The sequence below is a fragment of the Bos indicus x Bos taurus genome, chromosome 16 (genome assembly GCF_003369695.1).
Source record: "Bos indicus x Bos taurus breed Angus x Brahman F1 hybrid chromosome 16, Bos_hybrid_MaternalHap_v2.0, whole genome shotgun sequence".
NCBI lineage: Eukaryota > Metazoa > Chordata > Mammalia > Artiodactyla > Bovidae > Bos > Bos indicus x Bos taurus.
Genome location: NC_040091.1, coordinates 75795082 through 75817906, shown reverse-complemented (window position 1 = coordinate 75817906; position 22825 = coordinate 75795082). Strand labels below are relative to the sequence as shown.

The following is a 22825-nucleotide window of genomic DNA, read 5'->3' as shown; positions in this document are numbered from 1 at the left end:
GACATTTTTTTCTTATGTATTTTCAAAATAAATAGTTTTTAAGGAAAATTATTTATTGTATATAAAACACTTGTTTTGTCTTAGGTATTATCCTTACAAAAACTCCTGTATTCTGAATTATTGAAAGCACGTTTTTTAATTTTATGCAGTCTTTTTGACATTTATGTGATAGGTATGTATCTTCAATATATTTTCTGAGCAATGTAAAAAAAAAAAAATGAGCCAAGTTTAGAAGTTACAGTTATATCGTGGATAGCTCAGTTGCTAAAGAAACCGCCTGCAATTCAGGAGACCCCGGTTCAATTCCTGGGTTGGGAACATCCGCTAGAGAAGGGATAGGCTACCCACTCCGGTATTCTTTGGCTTCCCTTGTGGCTCAGCTGGTAAAGAATCCACCTGCAGTGCGGGAGACCTGGGTTCGATCCCTCGGTTGGGATGATCCCCTGGAGAAGGGAAAGGCTACCCACTCCAGTATTCTGGTCTGGAGAATACCATGGACTGTATAGTCTATGGGGTCCCAAAGAGTCGGACATGACTGAGCGACTCTCACTTTCACTTTCATCATAAATATATTTTGGTTGTTTTGTTCAGTCGCTCAGTCGTGTCTGACCTTTGCGACCCCATGGCCTGCAGCATGCCAGGCTTCCCTGTCTTTTGCTATCTCCCAGAGCTTGCTCAAACTCACGGTCCATTGAGTCGGTGATGCCATCCAAACATCTCATCCTCTGTCGGCCCCTTCTCCTCCCACCTTCAATCTTTCCCAGCATCAGGGTCTTTTCCAGTGAGTCAGTTCTTCACATCAGGTGTCCAATGTAATGGAGCTTTAGCTTCAGCATCAGTCCTTCCAATGAATATTCAGGACTGTTTTCCTTTAGGATTGACTGGTTTGATCTCCTTGCAGTCCAAGGGACTTTCAATTACATTAATTGACTCTTAGTTACATGAATGTTTTTGACTCTTGCTTACATTAATGATTTTTTAATTGCTATTAAGACAACTGACCATTTAGTGCCTGCTGGATACCAGGCATTGACGGGCCCTTTATATTAACTCTTTCACTTAATCTTTATAAGCCATTAAAATATCACCCCTTTAATTTTGAAGATCAGAAAAATGATGCTCATGGAGATTTAAAACCATCATTGAGGTCCCCAGTTGATGGCTAGGGGCCCGTGTCTGCATCCGCTCTTGCCACCGTCCTGCTCGCCGGCTGGTGTGGAGCGTTTCCATTCCGTGCTGCCTCTCTGTCGCATGCTGTACACTCCTTGAGATGCATCTTCTGAATCTAACATTTCCTCTGAATGAAGACACATGGGAGACTCTCAGTATTTGTCTACGTGAAGACTGAGTCTCAGGAATATTCTTGAGAGGTGCAGACGGTGTGGGCGTCTGACGGAGTGTGTGTGAGTTGGGGAGGCAGCTTGTCTCCTCCTGCCTTGTGAGCACACGCGTGGCTCGGTCCACCCGGGGTGACTGCCTCCGCTCCACCCGCTCCTTCCTCTTCTCTCCGTACTTGGCGGTGGCGCTGGGGATCCAGCTGGCTGCGGGGGTGAGCGAAAGCCCTCCGGAGGACCTGAAAGCTCACTTTCAAATGCACGCGCTGAGTGCCGCCCCAGAGTAACTGGTTTTATGAATGAAGCCCTTGGAACGTGCGAGTGACAGTGCTTAAAATGATGTCGCTTTTCTCCTCCAGCCTAGTTTACACTCTCCAGAAGATACACTGGCACGGTTCACAGACTGTCCTTAATTGCAGAGAAAATCATAAAACTCCTTAAAGTTGTTGGAAAGTGATTTCAGTAAAATAATGGCTAGTCAGCTGGTTTTGGATTTTTTTAGCCAGCAGCAAGTGTAGCTACTTTTAAGAATTCAGAACCGGGAGGTCAAACTAATATGCCAAGTAAATGGAAGAAAAGTGTTGAGGGCACAGACTCTGGAACAGTCTGAATCCTCACCCTGTGACTAAGCACTTTTATGACTTTGGGCTGATAACCTCCTAGTGCTTTCGTTTCCTCGTGTGTTTAAAAAAAAAGACAATAATCCTTCGTGGGTGGTTTAGAGGATGAGTTCATATATGTTACTGGAACAGTGCCTGGCATGTAATTGATGCTCTATTTATTAGCTCTGATCATTAAACACGATATAGTAGACGTAGTAAATTTGGTAAGGAATATTCCTTCAACATAACTAAAATAGAGTACCCTCTGCTGATCTCCGAGAGAAAAGCATTATTATAAATATGAGAGAGTTTTAAATGATGGCACTAAATAAAGGGTCATCATTTGCACCTCTTTGTATAATTTTCATCACAACCTACTAAAAACAAGTCAAATTTTTGACCAACAGGTAGTGCTAAAGAATTGTTTAATGAGTTAAAATACGGCTCAGTATATTCAAAAGCATATGCTTTATTACCCCAAGAGCACAGAGATAATACTTAAATGTGTTGCTTTGAATATTTAGGATGATGTCGTTTGTTTCAAACACCAAGCCTTTCTGGGCTTCCATGAGCCTTGCTAGTGGACAAAAAGGAAATTCTTTTTAAAATAAAGATGAACTAAAGTAATCTGGACCCCTGTCTGATAAATAGAAGTGTTGGGACAGTTGGATGAAAAATGCCACATAACCTGAAAGATCTTTTATTACTGTTTTCTGTGAGAACCTAACTATATTTTTAAGATTCCCATGAGAGAGCTGGTGGCAGAATCTTTCGGAGATTTTAAAATGTTAATGTACCATCATTATGCAGACATTTTTGCTCAGTTTGTTTATAAATCTTACCTAACAGTGACATTACACATTAAGTGTGTTAAGGAACTGAATAAATACTGTGTTGACACTTTGGATTTTACTTCACATTTTTGTACAGTATCATTCTTCCTGACACCTTCGTTTTTTTCCCAGCATGAACTTTCACAAAGTCGTGCACATTCTTAAAGCACAAAGATCTGTGTCTTTGTATAGGTCTGTGTCTTAACTATTTCCTTATTCTTGTGAAGTTTCCTGCTGTGGAGGACAGTCTAGAATTTGAAACATCTCTCTCCTTAAACCAAGCAAAAATGTTACATTAATTTAACAATGATAATTTCTCTGAAGCCGAACATAATAGGGTAAGAAAAACAGCCCCATTTCATCCATATCTTTCCTGTGCCTTAATTATCCTATAAAAATAACTCAAATAGTAGCTAATGGGTATTTATTGAACACACAGAATGAAAGTACTGTACGGGGAATGCAGAGATGTGTAAGGATTTAGTCTCAAGCCTCGAGAATTCACAGATAAGAGGTATGAAATCATGTTTAACACAAGGCAGGGGATGAGCGCTGGGAGAGGGACACGCTCGCCTCTGGACATTCAGAAGCTGCAGAATTGGCTTCTCTCTGTTGAAGGTAAGCTGAGACATCCGAGGTGAATCGGGGTTCTGGCTGGAGCAGACCGAGGCCCTGAGGCCGGGTCTGAGCTATTTAAGCACCATCAGGTCCGGGCGACTTGCAGTTAAGTTTCTGGCGTCCTGGCTGCATGGCGCCCTCAACTATTATTAGTCATCATGCAGGCGATGTAGAGTGACCCTGTCCTGTTCATGATCACGACTCTGCTTTTTACATTTTAAAAGGCAAATCGAGCATGAACGTCGGTGTTTTTACTGCTGGTTGTGACACCTCATCTGTCGTCCGTTCACCCTTCAGATGTGTTTGTTGACTGACATGCTTAACGTGACCACGGCCAGTGCTGGTGGTTCCTCGCTGGGAAGTCGGTCCTCTTCTCTGTCATACAAGCTTCATCCTGTCCTACAACAAGCCATTCCTTGCTTCCTTCCAGGCCCCTCTGGTGGCATTCCAGTGCCATGATTGCGGTTTTCATTCCTTTCTGTTGCCTCATCACTGTTCCATGAGCAAGAGAGGCGGCTCCTTTACCATCACATCACAATTTTCCCATGAAGAGTCTTTCTTCTCCATCTTTCAGTATTTCTACCTGATTATTCTGTGCCTCCACCAGACTGTGTACTTACTTACTTCTTCTGTCAATGAACCATGTAATTAAAAAACATGAATTGTATTATAGATAAGTATTTCTCAGTTGCATAATTCTTTGTCCCTAAGTAGGGTGATCGGCTTAACTTTAAAACTTAGCTCTATCTACACAGATAATTGCTGGACATCAGGACATGTTTCAAACTAGAACTTCTAGCTTGTGTTACGTATCCCCAGGCGACCTTCATGCCCTGTACCCTTCCCTGTGCTAGAGGCCCAGCCCAGGCTGAACTGACTCGTGTTCTTTCTAGAGGAAGGTTGCCCTTGGCTAAATGGGTGGTGCCTCACCAGGTACCCCATCTTCTCCTCCACCCTTACTCCCAAAAGATCAGCAACTGACCGACCCAGGCTGCAGGAAACTGGCCTCCTCACCTCAAGGAGGGGTGGCCTCAGCCACAAGATTCATGCTTTTCCACAGGTTCAGCCTGAAGCCGCATTCTTGCCTATTTTTTCCCCCATCATCTCCTGTTCCCCTTGGGACCTATTTCCTGAGCACTCTCTGCCAAAAAGCCACTCAAACAAGAATCCCCATCTCAGGCTTGGCACAGAACCTAAGCTAAGACATACACCAGAACTGATTTTATCAGGTTCTTCTTAAATCTGGATTTTGTTCTGTGTTCCGGGTCTTTAATAAGCAATAGCATCTTCTCATCCTCAAGCTAGAGATCCAGAAGTCGTCTTCCACCATTGTTCATCTTTTTCTTGTATACCTGTGGTCCTTACACTTTTTGTCTCCAAATGTCTTTACTGACTTCAGTTCAGTTCAGTTCAGTTCAGTCGCTCAGTCGTGTCTGACTCTTTGCAACCCCATGAACCGCAGCCTGTCAGGCCTCCCTGTCCATCACCAACTCCCGGAGTCCACCCAAACCCATGTCCATTGAGTGGGTGATGCCATCTAACCATCTCATCCTCTGTCATCCCCTTCTGCTTCTGCCCTCAATCTTTCCCAGGTTTAGGGTCTTTTCAAATGAGTCACCTCTTCACATCAGGTGGCCAAAGTATTGGAGTTTTAGCTTCAACATCCTTCCAATGAACACCCAGGACTGATTTCCTTTAGGATGGACTAGTTGGATCTCCTTACAGTCCAAGGGACTTAAAAATTGTCAAAGGACATAAAAGATCTTCTGTGTATGTCAGTATATCTATCACCATTTACCCTATTAGAAATGAAAACTGAATGTATTCTAAGTATTTATTAATTTATTTAAAATAATACAAAATAAAAAATTATTTAAAAAATGAAAATAAAAAAAACACAAACCTACTAAAGATAACCATAAAACATGTTTTCATAAAAATAGCTATATTTCTAAATAACTTAGAAGAATGGTACTGTTTTACATTTTTCCAAATCTCTTTACTGTCTGGATTAAAAGAAATTGGCTAGATTTTTATATTTGATTCTGCCTTCAGTCTGTTGCACTATCATAAATTATGAAGCCTTTGGAAATCTCTGTTAAATATCATAAGAAAATGAAAGTGAAAAGGGCAGATAACATTTTAGCACTATTATGAAAACAGTCTTAATATCACAGATCCTATGGAAAGATCTGAGTCCCTGGACCAGCTTTGAGAATCACTACTACCTATCAGTTAACAAATAAGTCCTTCTGATTTTGCCATGAAATGTTCAGCAGTCATTAACCACGCAGACTTCAGACACTCACAGCCTGGGTGAATCTGCTTAAACTCTGCTTCTTCATCTGTAAAATGTAATAATAATCACAGCTTATTTTACTTTTACAGATTCCATGACATGGAATGCATAAAATATTTCATGTAGTCTAGGATACCCAGAAATGGGGTAATTTGGAGGCCGAGAGCATAGCGGGAATCCTGTTGCTGTGCAGTCTTGAACCAGTTACTTAAACTTTATGTTTTAAGTTTTGTTATTGTTCAGTCATATCCAGCTCTTTGCAGCCCCATGGACTGTAGCCCACCGGGCTGCTCTGTCCATGGGGTTCTCCAGGCAAGAATACTGAGGTGAGTATCCATTTCCTTCTCCAGGAGATCTTCCCAACCCAGGGATTGAGCCCACAGCTCCTGCATTGGCAAGTGGATTCGTTACCGCCGAGCCACCAGGAAAGCCCATGTTTTAGTTTGATCGTGTATAAAGTGTGATGATAATGAGCTTGAGGTTTGCATGAGTTAATATGTATTAAGTGTCTTACGACAGCGCCTGGTACACAGTAAGCGTTGCGCACTCATTAGCTACTGTCACTGCTGTTAGTAGTCATTAGTGTCCTGTACACGTTCGGTAATGGGAGTCATTACTGTGTCTTTCTGCCGCCTAGTTCGTGTCTCCTTGCCTGATTTATTTTGCGCTGTTAATTGATCTGCCTGTCCCCATTGTTTCCTTTGGCCCGTAAACTCTCCATTCTAAGACACAGGCACAATCTCATCACCTCCTTGCATACACACTTCTCTGAGTTGCCTGAGGTCTCCAAGGAAGTCTTGGGATGTGGCCCAGGCCTTCTCCAGGCTGGCCGCCGGCCCTTCCTCCCGCTCTGGTTCTTCCTGTTACTTGTGTCCAGCAGCCCCTAGGCCTCAGCTGATCTCTTCTTACCCCGCTTTGGCGCTTTCTCTCCAGACACACCGGGCACGTTGTGGCCACGTCTGTCCTCTCTCAGGACTGTTTTTTCCCTCTGATTCATAAAGCTTCCGTTCATGTTCAAAACCAGCTCACCTTCTTCTGTGAAGTCACAGAAGGCCCCTCATGAGATCTTTCCCACTGCAGGTGTGAACTGGGAGATGAGGGGCCAGCACGGGACATGGAGTCACTTTACTCGGAACAAGACAGTGTTTGAGAAAACCGCTCAATCCCAGTCCCGATCTCTAGTCAGATTGTAAATAAACCAGAAGATCCTAAGGAGTGTTCCTTCTTACCATGCCATCCAGCTCAACCTGGATTGAAAGGCACTCCCACCAGGGAGTCACTTACAGTCAGTTTCACAGGGTACACCCCAAAGCGGCCAGCAGCTGAGACTCTCGTGTATTTACACATACAGCTTTAGAGCACTGTTAATCAAGACTGATTTTTATTTCTTCTGAGAGAAAACTCTAAGATGTGCCAGGACTTTGTCTTTTTGGTGATCATTAAGATGAGATGGTTGGATGGCATCACCAACCCAAAGGACATGAGTTTGAGTAAACTCCAGGAGTTGGTGATGGACAGGGAGGCCTGGTGTGCTGCAGTCCATGGAGTCACGAAGAGTCGGACACAACTGAGTGACTGAACTGAACTGAACTGAAGATTCTTAGTGACCAAGCTGTTGACCAGTTGAAGGTTCATTGGAAGCTTTTACCATGATTGGTGTCTTCAAAGATGTGTGGACAGCAAACCAGAGCTTTCTCCCTGCTGCTTCCCCAAGAGATTGCAAGCATTTGCTAGGAGATTAGTGAGGACAGAGTTTTTCCAGGTAATTCATGTTGGCTGATGACCAATATTCAACAGTACGTGAACCGTGAACTTCCAGATGTTCAAGCTGGATTTAGAAAAGGCAGAGGAACCAGAGATCAAATTGCCAACATCCGTTGGATCATAGAAAAAGCAAGAGAATTCCAGAAAAACATCTGCTTCATTGACTATGGTGAAACCTTTGTGTGTGTGGATCACAACAAACTGGAAAATTCTTCAAGAGATGGGAATACCAGACCACCTTACCTGGCTCCTGAGAAAACTGTATGCAGGTCAAGAAGCAACAGTTAGAACTGGACATGGAACAACAGACTGGTTCCAGACTGGGAAAGGAGTACATCAGGGCCACCCTCCACTCCCTCCAATCAGAAGAAACGCTGCCTGCAACATCGGAAGTCTGAGATTTTCAGCTGGAGGTCGAGCTTTGTGCTTGAATTGAAGACTGTACTGCATTGTTAAAACTTTTAGACATTATAGATGGTAATAAAACCTCACATGTTTGAGGGAAAATCCATCAAATAGAAACCAAGGTTATGAATTGTACTGGTTTCTTTGTGATAGCAGTGATATAGTTGGAAATGCCGCTAGAGACAATGGTTTTTGTTTAGTTTTAAAATTTATATTTGCTTTTGCAAAGACAATATGTCATACAAAGCAGGCTTTATCTCACTTGCTATTTCATTTGTTTGCTTATAAAGCATTTATTGGGCCCCAAATAACTAGGTATATTCCTGATAATAGGGATTCGAAAACCACAGATCTTTAACAGGGTTTCTTGTTACTTTTTTTTTCTCATTAGGTTGTAAGTTCTATGATAGTGGCAAGTATAGTTTATTTTTGATGATGCAAAATATATTTATGTAAATTAATCCAATTTAAAAAGTCATTCTATAGTATTTAAGAATGGCAACAATTAATATGAAAATGTATATTGTTAGTGTTACTATGGATCATCAGCTGATGGCTGGGTAGCTGGCACCTATTAATAGATTATTGATTCGTCTTCCCGTGATTCTCAGCTTGAATTTTGTTTTCTTGCCTCTGGAGTGGTGCTGTCCAGGACGACTTCCTGTGATAAAGGAGTGTTCTGTGTCTGTCCTGTCTGTTACAGTAGCCACTGGCCCCTGTGGCCATTGAACATTTCAGAGGCAGCTGGTGTGACGGAGGAACTGACGTCCTGTTTTACTGTTAATAAACTTAAATGTAAATAGCACTGACTGCGACTAACAGGTGCCGTGTGGAGCAGGGCGCGTCCAGAGTGTTATTAACTTCCGTCAGAGTGGTAACAGCTGGATTACACAGATGGCTAGTCACATCATTTTATTTGTGTAAGAAGTGGTTTTCAGAATTTTACTTACAGATACCTCTAATCCAGACATTAGTTCTTCCTTAAAATTAAATGATAATATTTTCTGAAATTCTATAAGAAAGTAGATGGACAAGCTCACTTTTTTCCTTTTTATTGCAGTGTGTTGACTGCTGGAGGACTTACTGTAAGGACCAAATCACGGACCCTAATGTCTGTTTTCACTTTGATCATAAAGTTCAGTCGCTTTTCCTCATCTGTGTGAACGGGCTGTGGAGGGCAGCAGCGAGTGGCAGGGGTCCATCAGTGAGGGGTGCTTTCTGGGCTCACGTGTCAGAGTATGTGGAAGTTGTGTTTGGAATTAAAGTCCTTATGATTTGGAGGAGAGGCGTCTAGTGGAGCCTGAGACTTGTGACTTGCAGAGTTCTGAACACTTAGCAAATGGAGTAAGTTTAGGCAGTTGGACTACCTAGGACTTAATCTAGAAAGTATCCAGTCAGAATTGTGTTTGTAATCACAAAGAGAATGTGATTGATAGACCTTTCAATTAAAAGGAAAATTTTTTCAGGGTTTTCCCTGGTGATTCAGTTGGTAAAGAGTCCGCCTGGACTACAGGAGACCCAGGTTCAGTTCCTGGGAGGGGAAGATCCCCTGCAGAAGGGAATGGCTACCCACTCCAGTGTTCTTGCCTGGAGAATCCCATGGACAGAGGAGCCTGGCAGGCTACAGTCCATGGGGTCGCAAAGAGTCGGGCATGACTTAGCAACTAAACCACCAAAAAGAAATTAATGATCACACCGTAAGCGGCAAAAATCATGCAACAATTTTTATAGTAAGCACGTTTTCTAGTTAGGATGAAATATAATTGTTGGGCTTTTGCAAATAGATGTACTATTTTTAATTTAATTCATAATCAATCTGATATTAAATCTTTGTTTTTAGGGAATTTATTCTTACTTTGAGAGAGTGAAAGTCAGCATTTTTAAGAGCCTAAAGGATTCTTGATTAGGAAGCTACAGCAGAAGTTTATCGGTTGAGGAATATCTCTACCAGCCTCAGCTCTGGCCAGTGTGTGTAAGGACCTGACTCCTCTAACACTTGGAGCTCCTAGAAGTTGAATCTGTGTGTTACACCCCCTTGTGACCTACTGGGTACCTCCTCAGATGGACTGGTTTGCTCTGACATCCACACATTCTTTGCTTCTACCCAGGGTGAGCCCATCACGTTCTGCGAGGAGAGTTTCGTAAAGCACCGTTCAAGTCTCATGAAACAGTTCTTGGAAACCGCAGTCAACCTCCAGCTGTTTAAGCAGGTAAGAGTGCACCTCTGTGTTTTGTTCTGTAACTTGAGTGTATCAGAAACTTGTAACACCTTTTTGTCACTGTAAACTTGTGTCTAAACTTTGCTGTTAGAAACCTCCTCACGGAACACTGCTCAGCTGATGGTCTCAGAGAGCAGGACTGCGCATGCACAGCAGGAAGAGTGGTGACTGGTTACGACTAGACAGGACTAGTGCGTGGCTAGTGTGACTAGGCATCTTCGATGGGCTTATCTTAGTTCTGTTTTACTGATACCACTTGGTGAACAAACCAAGTTTTTTATAGGACCATCCCAATGTAATCTGGTTTATAAAAAATGATTCCTAAATATGTAAGTTTTTAAGCTTTGTAAGGGGCTTCCCAGGAAGGGGTTCAGATGGTAAAAAATCTGCCTGCAATGCAGGAGCCTCGGGTTCAATCTCTGTGTCAGGAAGATCCCCTGGAGAAGGGAGTGGCTACCCACTTCAGTATTCTTGCCTGGAGAATTCCATGGACAGAAGACTTTCCACAATCACAAATTCAAAATTCCGAAAAAAGTTATAGTTCTCCTTGTGTGTCTTGATTTCTGGCCCAGAAAATATAATTGTCGTTGCAAAAAGCAGCATCTTAACATCAGAATTCAGAAACTTTAGATGCAGTGTTTCTTTTATCCTATTGTGTGATCATGCCAGGTCTCTTAATTTAGGCTGGCCTTAGTTTCTGTTTATATTATTTGAATTAAGTTCTTAACACTTAAGTTTCTTATTCCACATGGCAATTTTAAGTGTAAAGTTAGTTATATGAATTCAACATTTAATGAAGTCTTAGAGTGTGTCATCAGCTGTGCACAGGGCCAGAATGAAGACATGAGTAAAAACTAAGTGATGCCCTTGAGAAACTGACAAGCTAGGAGAAATGCTTTTTGCTGTTAAGAGGAAAGAGACCAAGTAACGGAATAAGCATCAAATCAGCATAGTGAAAAATCCAATACTGTTTATCTATATTCTGAAGTAGTTTTAAAAAATGATCTGAGTTAGGAAAATGCTCTGTGGGCCAAACACCTACCTGCCTTCCAAAATGTGAAGAAACGTTAGATTTATCCAGTAGACCTCTTTAAGGAGCAAAGAGAAGCACGTGGGGTGGGTTTCTGGATCAGAGGTGTCTTGTGTGAATGTCCAAGGACGGGGTGGGTTCCCTTTGGCGCTCTGTGTCCCTGGAGGGCTCCTGTGCAGACGGGATTCCTTCCCCGGGTTAGAGCAGGACCGAGGGATGGTGTGTGTGCCCACGTGTACAGCCCAGGGCAGCCCCGGGCTGGTGTCCAGTGCACGCTTGCTCAGTGTCCATCCCTTCCTGGGTTTTCTCAGGAGGAGACAGTTACACCTCCCATTGTCGAATCTGAGTTCTGAGCTCAGGTTACGTGGACGTCAAGGACTGAGTGAATGGGTGGAATAACATTTTGCTTCCCTTTGACTGTGAGATTCTGTAACTAGTCTTATCATTTGATAAAGTTCACACATCATCTTTTTTTTATTTTAACGTAACTACAAAAAGCATATATGTATGTATATACACACACACACACACGTATATATATATACACACACATTTAGAGCCAGATGGAGTTGGGCTCAACCTTGGCTTTGCTGCTCAATAGCTTTTTACTCGTCTGTGTCTTTGACACAGTTTATGTGATTTAACACCTGTGCTCTGCCGGCTCAACTCTGTGAAGCTCACAAATGTTAGTGTTGGCCTCATCCTGAGAGCAGCTACGTTAACAAAACTCACATCTGTGGAGTGTTATATTATGTTGACGTAGAGAATGAACTTGTGGGTGTGAAGAGGGAGCGGGACGAACAGGGAGTGCAGCTTTGACGCACAAACACTGCCGCGTGCGAGGCAGCTGGCTAGTGAGAAGGCGCTGGCGAGCTCAGGAGCCCACCGGGCTCCATGATGACCTCGGGGGTTGTGGGGAGGAGGTCAGAGGGGGGCGGATATATATGTACACGTACAGCTGGTTCACTCCATGTGCAGCAGAAACCAGCACAGCATTGTAAAGCGATTACACTTAACTAAAACAATGAGTTAAAAACTAAAGTATAATTTTATCAAAGAGGCTGAAGGTAAAATACGAAAACAGTCACTTGGAACCAATTACAGAACAGTTAGTAGTTTTACATATGCAAATAGACTGCGTCCTTGAAATGGATGCTGTTTCATTAACTGTAAGAAAGTGATGCTTGAAGGTGCCCCTGAAGGGACCTGTGGCTCTGTTGAGAGCATCACGGAGCCGTACAGGTGAGCGGGCGCAGGCTCGGCAGCACTGAGGGGCGCTGACAGGGCAGGGCGGCACGCCGAGGAGTGTGTCAGAGGAGTGTGTTAGGGGCGTGGGGCTCCTGCTCACGTTCTTACCACAAGCAACCGGGAGCACAGAGGGACACACGGAAAGCTCTTCTACGTGATTGGACATGTTTATACCTGTCTTGTTGTGATGGTAACAGGACTATATATATCTGCCCAAACTCACCGAATTGTCTGCAGGTTTCTGTATACTAATTACAGGTGGCTAAAGGTTGGGGGTGGGGGTGCAAAGGGAAAGCAAAAACAGGAATCAATTGGTTAAAGAAAAAATACTCAACATAGATGAATTCTCAAAGACACGACTGATATTTCTGAACGAATATGAGACTGTTTAGTACAAATGATCCACGTTGCTGACGGTGAGTCTGTGACCCGTTCTGGGTCAGGAACCACCCACGTCCTCTCTTTGTTTGACAAAATTGAGAGAACATGAACACAGGAGAGAAGCATATAATTTGAAGATAAGAGTTAGAGTTGGCTCTTATTCCTGATGACACGGCAGGGAAGGATCGGTGCTTGCTTGCTTCTGTACTTTTTTTGTGTGTGAAGTTGCTCAGTCGTGTCTGACTCTTTACGATCCCATGGATTGTAGCCTACCAGGCTCCTCTGTCCATGGAATTTTCCAGGCAAGAATACTGGAGTGGGTTGCCATTTCCTAATCCAGGGGCATCTTCCTGACCCAGGGATCAAACCCAGATCTCCCACATTGCAGGCAGACACTTTACCGTCTGAGCCACCAGGGTTATGTATTGGAACCACTTAAAACACAGGATTTGCAAAATGCCTTGTGGTGAGCATCACACGAGACAAAGCCCTAGCGCTTGTTCTCCAGGATGAGAAGTGTAATGGGAGATTCAGCCCTTGTAAGTCCGGGAAGACTTGGTATAAAGCTAAACCAGAAATAAAAGTGTGCCTTTCTTCAAGCCACTTCTGGGGCCTTGTGCCCCCAAAGCTCTGGAACCGGGAGGCGAGGAAGGAGCTCTGTGGAGAAGTCCCATGCACCAGCGTGCACAGGAGTCCGAAGCCTGAGTTCGTAATGTCTGGTTTGGGCTGACCAAACTCAAGTGTAAGGTAATCCTAACTGTAGGTGTCCTCAGGCCCCTGGCAGCAGCAAGTACACCCCCTCCTTGAGGAACCACCCCCCTTCGTCTGGGCATTGGATAATTCTCCCAGCTGCAATCCTAAGGAGAAAGTTCACTGTTGACAGTCATCACACATACAGGGAAACAGATCATGAACCAGAAACAGCAGTCAGAAATGGATTTGCAAAGATTTCAAATATTGGAATTGTCAGAAGTACAATATAAAATAGCTGTACTTAAGATGTTCAAATAAGTAGAAGAGGCTTTAAAAATGTTCAGGACAGAAAAACTTTAAAGAATATGAAGACAGTTTTAAGAATATAGCAAATAAACTCTTGGTAAGGAAGCATGTAATTCACATGAAAGGAAATTGATGTGTTTCATAGCCAGTCAGATCTGATGGAAGAGAGATTTGCTGAACTGGAAGGTATATCTGCAAAATTATCCAGATTTTAGTACAGAGCTATAAAGAAACAAAGTGTAAGAGACTCGAAGGGTGGAGTGGATGGGCCTGTAATCCACACGCTCAGTTATAAACGGAGCGGACAGGACGTGGAGGAGAGACCACATTGGAAGGACGGTGCTGGAGCCAGTGACACACATGCTTCGTCTGTTCAGGAAGTCCCTCAGCCCCAGACTGAGGAGACGAGGAGGAATCTATACCTGCATGGCGTATTCAGCTCTAAAATATTCAATGAAGAGGGACTTTTTTTTTAAGTAAAAGAATTAAAAAAAAAAATTCTTTAGAAAGAATACCTAGTCAACTAAAATATCTTTTAATTGTAATAGAGCTGTGAATACATTTCCCTGCAAAAGCGGAGTTTGCACTCTGTGTTGCCTTTAATGGTGTGTCCATGTGGCAAAGCTGTGGCCCCCCTGTTATTTAATCACATAGCATCAACAACTCAATGGACGTGAATTCGAGCAAACTCCCGGAGATAGTGTTGGACGGAGGAGCCTAGTGTGCTGCGGTCCATGGGGTCGCAAAGAGTTAGACAAGACTTAGCGTCTGAACAATAGCAGCAGCAAATCTAAGTGTTGCTGTGAAGATACTTGTTTGTATATAGTTTAAACTTGTAATCATTTGGCTTTAAGTAAGGAAGATTATCCTATGTAAGCTGGGTAGGCCTGTCGGAACTGGGCAGAAGGCTTGTAAAACAGGCCCGAGGTTTGCCTGCAAGAGGGGAGCTCTGTCTGTGGGCAGCCGCTTGGCCCCTGCCTGCAGAGCCACCTGCCGTGTCTGTTCTTCCCAGCTGCCTGTCCTGTGCCACTTACTTAGCCAGCCCTCATAATCATGTCAGCCAGGGTCTTACCATAAATCTCCTATGTGTATGTGTGTGTGTCTGTCTGTCTAATCTCTTACTGGTTCTACTTCTCTAGTTGAACCTTGACTACCACACCAACAGGAGAAAGACATTCTTAAGGAAGAATTTTAAGAAAGTAATTCAGGGAGAAAATTTTCTTAGCTCTAAGATGGAAGGTCTCAGATGCAAGAAGAAAGGAAGAGCAAAATAAATGGTAAATATGCTTCCCCAGTGGCTCAGATAGTAAAGAGTCTGCCTGTAATGTGGGAGACCTGGATTCAATCCCTGGGTCAGGAAGATCTCCTGGAGAAGGAAATGGCAATCCACTCCCATATTCTTGCCTGGAAAATCCCATGGATGTAGGAGCCTGGCAGACTGCAGTCCGTGGGGTCACAAAGTGTCGGACATGACTGAACACACACAGTACCCACACGTAAGAATTAAATTTAACCAGCATTTACTGTATCAGACAGGCAGGTTCTCCCGTACATTCAAGAATCAATTGGTTCCAATTCAGATTCCAAAAAATTGCTGTTTTGATTATGGCAAAAGGGAGACACTTCAGTTTCTTTTGTAAGACTGAGATAATCTTCCACTCTAAAATCTAAGATGACATGAGAAGAAAACATTATAAGCCAGCCCCACTTACGACTACAGATGTAAAATTTAAAATATTTTTAGCCAATTCTAGTATAAGGATTAAAAAGGTTACTGCTTCATGAGCAGATTGCCTTTATTCTGGAAATTAAGTGGTAGTTGGACATTAGGAAATCTATGGATGTAATTCACTACATTAACTGATTCTGGGGTAAAATCATTCAGTTCAGTTGCTCAGTTGTGCCTGACTCTTTGCGACCCCATGGTTTGCTCAGACTCATGTCCACTGAGTCAGTGATGCCATCCAACCACCTCATCCTCTGTCATCCCCTTCTCCTTCTGCCTTCAGTCTTTCCCAGCATCAGGGTCTTTTCCAGTGAGTCAGTTCTTCAAATCAGGTGGCCAAAGTACTGGAGCTTCAGCTTCAGCATCAGTCCTTCCAATGAATATTCAGGACTGGTTTCCTTTAGGATTGACTCCTTTGATCTTGCAGTCCAAGGGACTCTCAGGAGTTCTCCAACACCACAGTTCAAAAGCATCAGTTCTTCAGCACTCAGCTTTCTTTATGATCTAACTCTCATATCTGTACATGACTACTGGAAAAACCGTAGCTTTGACTTGATGGAACTTTGTCAGCAAAGTAACGTCTCTGCTTTTGAATATGCTATCTAGGTTGGTCATAGCTTTTCTTCCAAGGAGCAAGCATCTTTTAATTTCATGGCTGCAATCACCATCTGCAGTGCTTTTGGAGCTCAAAAAAATAAAGTCTTTCACTATTTCCATTGTTTCCCCATCTTATTTGCCATGGACCGGATGCCATGATCTTAGTTTTTTGGATGTTGAGTTTTAAGCCAACTTTTTCACTCTCCTCTTTGACTAAAATCATTAGATCATTAGATCATTAGATCAACAGGTGCAAAAACGTCATAATATTCATGATAAAAGCAAAAATACATGATTAAAGACATTTTCAGTAAACATCATACTTAATATTAAAACATTAATATTTCTCTCTGAGGAAGGTTCTATCTCTTAGCATTGGAATGCCTCACATATGTAATTGAGCCAAAAATATATAAAGATTTAGAAAGTAACACACCAAACTGACTTGACTTTCATTACTTTGAGTATAAAGACAAGTTATATAGGATATAAGAAAATAGCTTAATAAATTTGACTTCACTGAAATTAAGAGCTTTGACCATCAAAAGACTTCATATTTGCAATTCTTTTGAACCACCCAAGAGATTAAAGTCCAGAATATAAAAACCAAACCTGTATGTTCGTTAAAAAAAATAAAAACAATGTCATTGTGCATAAGACATGGATAAGCACATGCACTTGAAAACCCTGAATGGCTGATAAAGACATAGAAGATGCTCAGCCTTGTTTATAATCAGAGAACAGCAAGTAAAAACATAATGGAATATCACCTCACACTCACCATATTGGCCCCGTTTTAAAAACCTGAAAATCTCAAACTTTGGCAAAGACATGGAGCGAGGGACCAAGTTTCACCTGTTGATAGGAGTGAAAGTTTGCACAGCTTGTTTGAGAAAGCACTTTGGCGCTGAAACTTAAACATGCAGATTTCTTTTGACCTAGTGATTTCACTCTAAATTTGGCAGCAAAAGTCATTCACTAAAATTACTTGTAACGCAAAAACGCTGGCGCTGAACTCACATGTTCGTCAGCATTAAGATGACTAAGTGGTTACGTTGCTGCACGGCAGAGAGATGAGCGCACTGCAGTGAGACTGAACGTGAGTGAATTAAGGGAAAGGAGCACATCGCGGAAGAGTTGTTATGATGAGTCCTTTTATGTAATGATGTTCTGTAGTGAGAAGAGCTAAATAATGTATTATTTAGGGAAACATCTTTGTGATAAAGCTGTAAAGAAAGACAAGGGAAGGGTAAGCTGAAAGGATTCTGATCTTTTCTGTAAGGGAGGGCATGTTCTGGTAGTTGGCTTTATCATTATGCATTAAGCTGTTAATTTATAATTTAACTATAAATTATAATCTAAGTGTTGTATAAAAACATACATGAAAGTGAAAGAAAGTGCAAGTGTTCGTGGCTCAGTTGTGTCTGACTTGTTGAGACCCCAAGCACTGTATCCCACCAGGCTCCTCTGTCCATGGAATCCTCCAGGCAAGAATACTGGGGTGGGTAGCCATTCCTTTCTCCAGGGCATTTTTCTGAGCCCAGGGATGTGACCCAGATCTCCCGCACTGAAGGCGGGATTCTTTACTGAGTCACCAGGGAAGCCCCCAAAACATACATACATACATGCAAATATATAATATATGTATACATATATATGTATATATATACACACACACACTCTTTATGGATCCACCAGTAATGGGCCGTGTTTTCACTGACAGCTGACTTCTCATCCTCTTCAGGCCTTAGTTTCTGTGTCTGTAACGTGAGCTAGACTGAAGGGTCACTAGGTCTGAGATACCTTTCGGCCCTAACATTCCACGATACCAGGGAATAAACACGGCTTAGATGGATGAGAGTCGGTTCCATTTGGATAAATTCCTCTTCAGATAATGGATTTGGAAGGAATCCCAGAAACCGCTTCTTAAATCCACAGCCCTGGCAGCACCATCTTTAACTCAAAGCTTTACAGAGATTTGAGCCAGTATTTTTAGGGCTCTTCCTTTTATCTCACATTACACTTAACACAGTAAAGGAAATTATTTTCTTGGATATTGTTTGTTAAGACTCCTGGAACTAAAGTTTCTGCTCATTTTACTATGCACTTTCCATGGAAGAAGAGCCGTGACAAATCTAGACAGCATATTAAAAGGCAGAGACATTACTTTGCTGACAGGTCCATATAGTCAAAGCTCTGGTTATTCCAGTAGCCATGAACGGATGTCAGTTGGACCATAAAGAAGACTGAATGCAAAGGATTGATGCTTTTGAACTGTGGTGTTGGAGAAGACTCTTGAGAGTCCCTTGGACTGCAAGGAGATCCAACCAGTCCATCCTAAAGGAAATCAGTCCTAAATATTCGTTGAAGGACTGAAGCTGAAGCTCCAATACTATGGCCACCTGATACAAAGAGCTGGTTCATTGGTAAAGACCCTGATGCTGGGAAAGACTGAAGGTGGGAGGAGAAGGGGATGACAGAGAACGGATGGCATCACTGACACAATGGACATGAGTTTGAATACGCTCCAGGAGTTGGTGATGGACAGGGAGGCCTGGTGAGCTGCAGTCCATGGGGTTGCAAAGAGTTGGCCACAACTGAACAACAGCAACAACGACGCTCTCGCTTTCCCTCCTGATTCTCTGGGCAGCTGCTCAGGGCCCTTGTTCATTATGCTTTCCTCTGTCTGGTCCCCCAGTGTCTCTGTACTCAGACTCCCACGTCTCTGACTCGTGCCAGCTCCTGGGGATTCCTCACGAGGGACTAACTGCCTTAGTTATCTATGATGAGGGGTCTTGAACACGGCTTTATTCAGATGGTGAAAGTCGCTCAGTTGTGTCCGACTCTTTGTGACTGCAGGTGTGTGTGTGTGTGTGTGTGTATAGTATCTTTGGGTATGTGTGGGCATACACACACACACTCCCACACGCACACATGTGACGCCCTTTCACATAGATGCACCTTCACATACGAGCCATCCTGCACCCCTTCGTTTGTAAGTTAGTTTTACCCTGTTGCCTAAACCAGAAAACTAGGCGCCATCTTTTCTCACGCCATCGTCTCCAGTCTTTCTCACATAGTTGTTTGACTGTGCTCTGTTGATCCTTCTTTCTGAACATCCTTTGGCCTTCCCTCTTTCCCTCTCTCCAGCTCCGGTGTCAGTGACTTGCGCTGGGGGAGTGGTTCGTGTTCTTTCATTTAGCCCCCCTTTCAAGCCTTCCTCCAGCCTGCTTTGAGAGTGTTCTTTCTGAAAAGCAAATCTTCAGTCTTTCTCACTGTGTCTAGGATGCCACTCAGACCCTAGCCTGGCACACAGAAGCCTTCATCTTCTGGGTCTTACGGCTCTGACTTTTCCTCTCCTGCGTCTCCAAAGACCCTTACTGTAGCCATTCTAGGAGTTTGCTCTTAGGTCTCTGAAAATGATTTCTTGTCTTTATGCTTCTCACTTGAGTTGCAGTAGATAATAAATAGTGAGAGACTGAATGATGGTAATTGTGAGTAAATAAAAATAACGTTCATTGAATACTGACTTACGCTGGGTACTGTTTGAAGGCTTTAATCTGGGTTCATCTTTGCAGTGGCCACAGCGTGTCATACTTTATTACTGCCACTTTGCACTTTGTAAACCGTAGTTACGGGGAGGTGAAATAACTTGCTGAGAGTGTCCACAGTAGCATGTGGTAAAGTTAGGACTTGGATGTGCTCAGTCGTGTCTGACTCTTTGTGACCCCACGGACTCTAGCCCACCAGGCTCCTCTGTCTATGGCATTTCCCAGGCAAGAAAACTGGAGTGGGTATCCATTTCCTTCTCCAGGGGATCCCCCAACCCAGGGATTGAGCCTATGTCTCCTGTGTTGGCAGGCGGGTCCTTTACTCCTGAGCCACCAGGGAAGCCTGGGACTTAGAGCAGCTAAGTCCCCCCGTCTGCCCAGGGGTAAATGAGGAACACAGTGACGTGTGCTGGCCGCCTCCCTGTCTCCTCTGCCCGCACCGTCTGTCTCCATTTCACGTTACTCAATGCAGGCATTCTAGTGTATAGCAGACACTTAGTTTTGTTAAATAAAGAAACCAAATAAAAACCCCTATTCTTATTGTAAGGAATAGGCAGCAGAATGTCTTTATGATTTTGGTAGATGAAAAACTTGAAAAATTGAATATAATGGAGCTCATTTGTGAAAATCCTTAAATTGTAGGAATCAGGTGTTTCTGTGTTTTTCATTGAGTGGTGTCTATAATTCCCAACCTAGAGCCGCTTGATGCTACAGTATGTGAAAGTGGACATTCTCTGAGACCCTCAGTGCTCTGTATTTTGTGCCATGACCCAGTTTCTCTGACTTAATAAGGTATTGGACAAAAGCAGTCAAAAGTAACATATTTTGCTTTATGTTAGTTGGAGACTTTAGAAAGCTTTTAACATAAATAATACATTCTTATACATCTCTCCATTTTCCTGTTAATCTTTTTTGAAAGAAGCATGATAGTTTGTTATTTATGGGATGTCATCTTTAGCTCAGATCAGCACATGCATCACTAGTGCTGAAGAGTCAAGCGTTCTGGAGTATTAGGAAATAGTTGACATATGAGCGGACGGGAGATAGTAACTGTATCAAGCACATATTTTATAACGTGGAAAAGTAACATTTGCCCTAGAGAAAATGCAGACACTTATTGGTAGAGAGGAGGAGTGTGTCAGGAGGGAACTTATTAGGACTAGGAATGCATTTTTCGGCATCCTTTGCTGATGAGTTTCGAGTAGCATCCTAAAGGTTGTTTCTCTAAGTGTGTTCCCAGACCTCCTGCAGCAGATTTAGCGGGAAAGTCTATTAAAGATGCATGTCCTTGACACTCACCTTCAAATTTGTGGTTTAGGGGCACTGGACTAAAACCCAGAAATTTACATTATTAATGAAATACCATAAAAATGGGGCTTACCGATTGGCGCAGTGGTAAAAGAATCTGCCTGCCAGTGCAGGAGACGTGGTTTCAATCCCTGGGTCAGGAAGATCCCCTGGAGGAGGAAGTGGCAACCCACTCTAGTACTTTCGTCTGGGAAAGCCCATAGACAGAGGAGCCTGGTGTCGCATGGGAACGCATGGAGTCCATGGGGTCGCAAAAGAGTCGGTGGGACATGACTGAGCCACTAAGCATGCACACACCGTAAAGATACCCACACTATGTTTTAGAAAAAGAGTCGGTCGGACATGACTGAGCCACTAAGCATGCACACACCGTAAAGATACCCACACTATGTTTTAGAAGCACTCGTCTAAGTGTTCTTTATTCCTCTTCTCATTCAACAGTGTATGAGTGTCTGCTCTCCTAGGAAGTGTTCTGGGTGCTGGGTTGCATTAGAGAACAAGACAGAAAAGAATTTCTGATGTTGTGAATTCTGTGTTTCTGTATGAGGGGGACTGAAAATAAGTTAACTAAATTATGTAGCATATTTAGAGATGATGAGTACTGTGGAAAAGAAAATGAAACAGGAAAGGAGGATCACCAGGGGTCAGGGTGGGATTGCAGCTTAAAGTAGCTTGCAGTGAAGTGAAAATTGCTCAGTCGTGTCTGACTCTTTGCAACCCCATGGACTGTATAATCCATGGAATTCTCCAGGCCAGAATAGTGGAGTGGGTAGCCTTTCCCTTCTCCAGGGGATCTTCCCAACCCAGGGATCAAACCCAGGTCTCCCACATTGCAGGCAGATTCTTTACTAGCTGAGCCACGAGGGAAGCCCAACTAAAGTAGCTCATTAGCTGGGTAGATTTCAGGGAGAATGTGGCATTTGAGCAGTGTCCTGTAGGGTGGTCAGACGAGGAAGCAGAAGAACGGTATCCAAGGCTGTGCTGTAATTTGGGTGAGCAGAGATGGCAGTTTGCATCTGGTCCATGGAAGATGTGAGGTCAGATGTGGATCTGTTCTGAAGATAAAGTCAGTGGGTGCGCTGAAAGATTTAGTGTGAAGTGTGAGAGAAAGAGGAGTGAAGAATCCATGGATCCATGATTTCTCAACCAAGAAACTGGCAGGATGTATGTTAATTTTTCTGAAATGGGGAAGACTGCGGAGAGGATAAATTTGGGGGGAAGAATAAGCATTCAGTTTTGGACATGATGAGTCTGAAATGTCTGTTAGACATCCAAACAAGACATTGATCCGGGGCTTCCTTGGTGGCTCAGACAGTAACGATTCTGCAGTACAGGAGACCTGAGTTTGATCCCTGGGTCGGGAAGATCCCCTGGAGAAGGGAATGGCAGTCCACTCCATCATTCTTTCCTGGAGAATTCTGTGGACAGAGGAGCCTGGCAGGCTATAGTTCATGGGGTTGCAAAGAGTCAGATAACGACTGGATGACTAACACTTTCTTTCGCTTTAGGCAGATGGATAAAGAGGCAGAAGCCAAAATTAGACCTAAGATATGCGTGTGGGTGTCATCAGCGTGTAGATAGATGGTAGTGTCTAGAGTCATTGGACTGGAGACCAAGTGAGATGGCCAGGGGAAGTGTATAAATGGAAACGACAGGTGGCCCAGGGGCCGGGGAGGAGCAGAGGGCAGCCACCAAGGAGGAGGCCTGAGTGAGCGACCCCGGACACGGGAGAGGGTTCAGTTACCTCTGGGGCCAAGGAGAGAAGGAGGGCCCGGCTCTGTCAGATGCTGGTGATGGGCTGAATCAGGGGAGAACGTGGACCTGATCTCTGGGCTTGGTCACGTGGAGATGGGACGCCCCAGCGGGCACAGCGCTGCTGGGGAGGTGAGGGAGCCCTTGTGACTACGGGGC

At 43.5% G+C, this 22825-nt stretch overlaps 1 protein-coding gene across 7 annotated transcripts in view; it reads left to right on the top strand.

Moving 5' to 3' along the window:
- Window positions 1-22825, top strand: part of DENND1B (DENN domain containing 1B) — a 271030-nt gene that overhangs the window by 188506 nt on the left and 59699 nt on the right. For all 7 annotated transcript variants that reach the window (XM_027565776.1, XM_027565775.1, XM_027565777.1 and 4 more), the window contains one exon: window positions 9964-10065. In XM_027565776.1, coding sequence (XP_027421577.1) covers window positions 9964-10065 — 102 coding nt within the window. The remainder of the gene's footprint in view (window positions 1-9963; window positions 10066-22825) is intronic.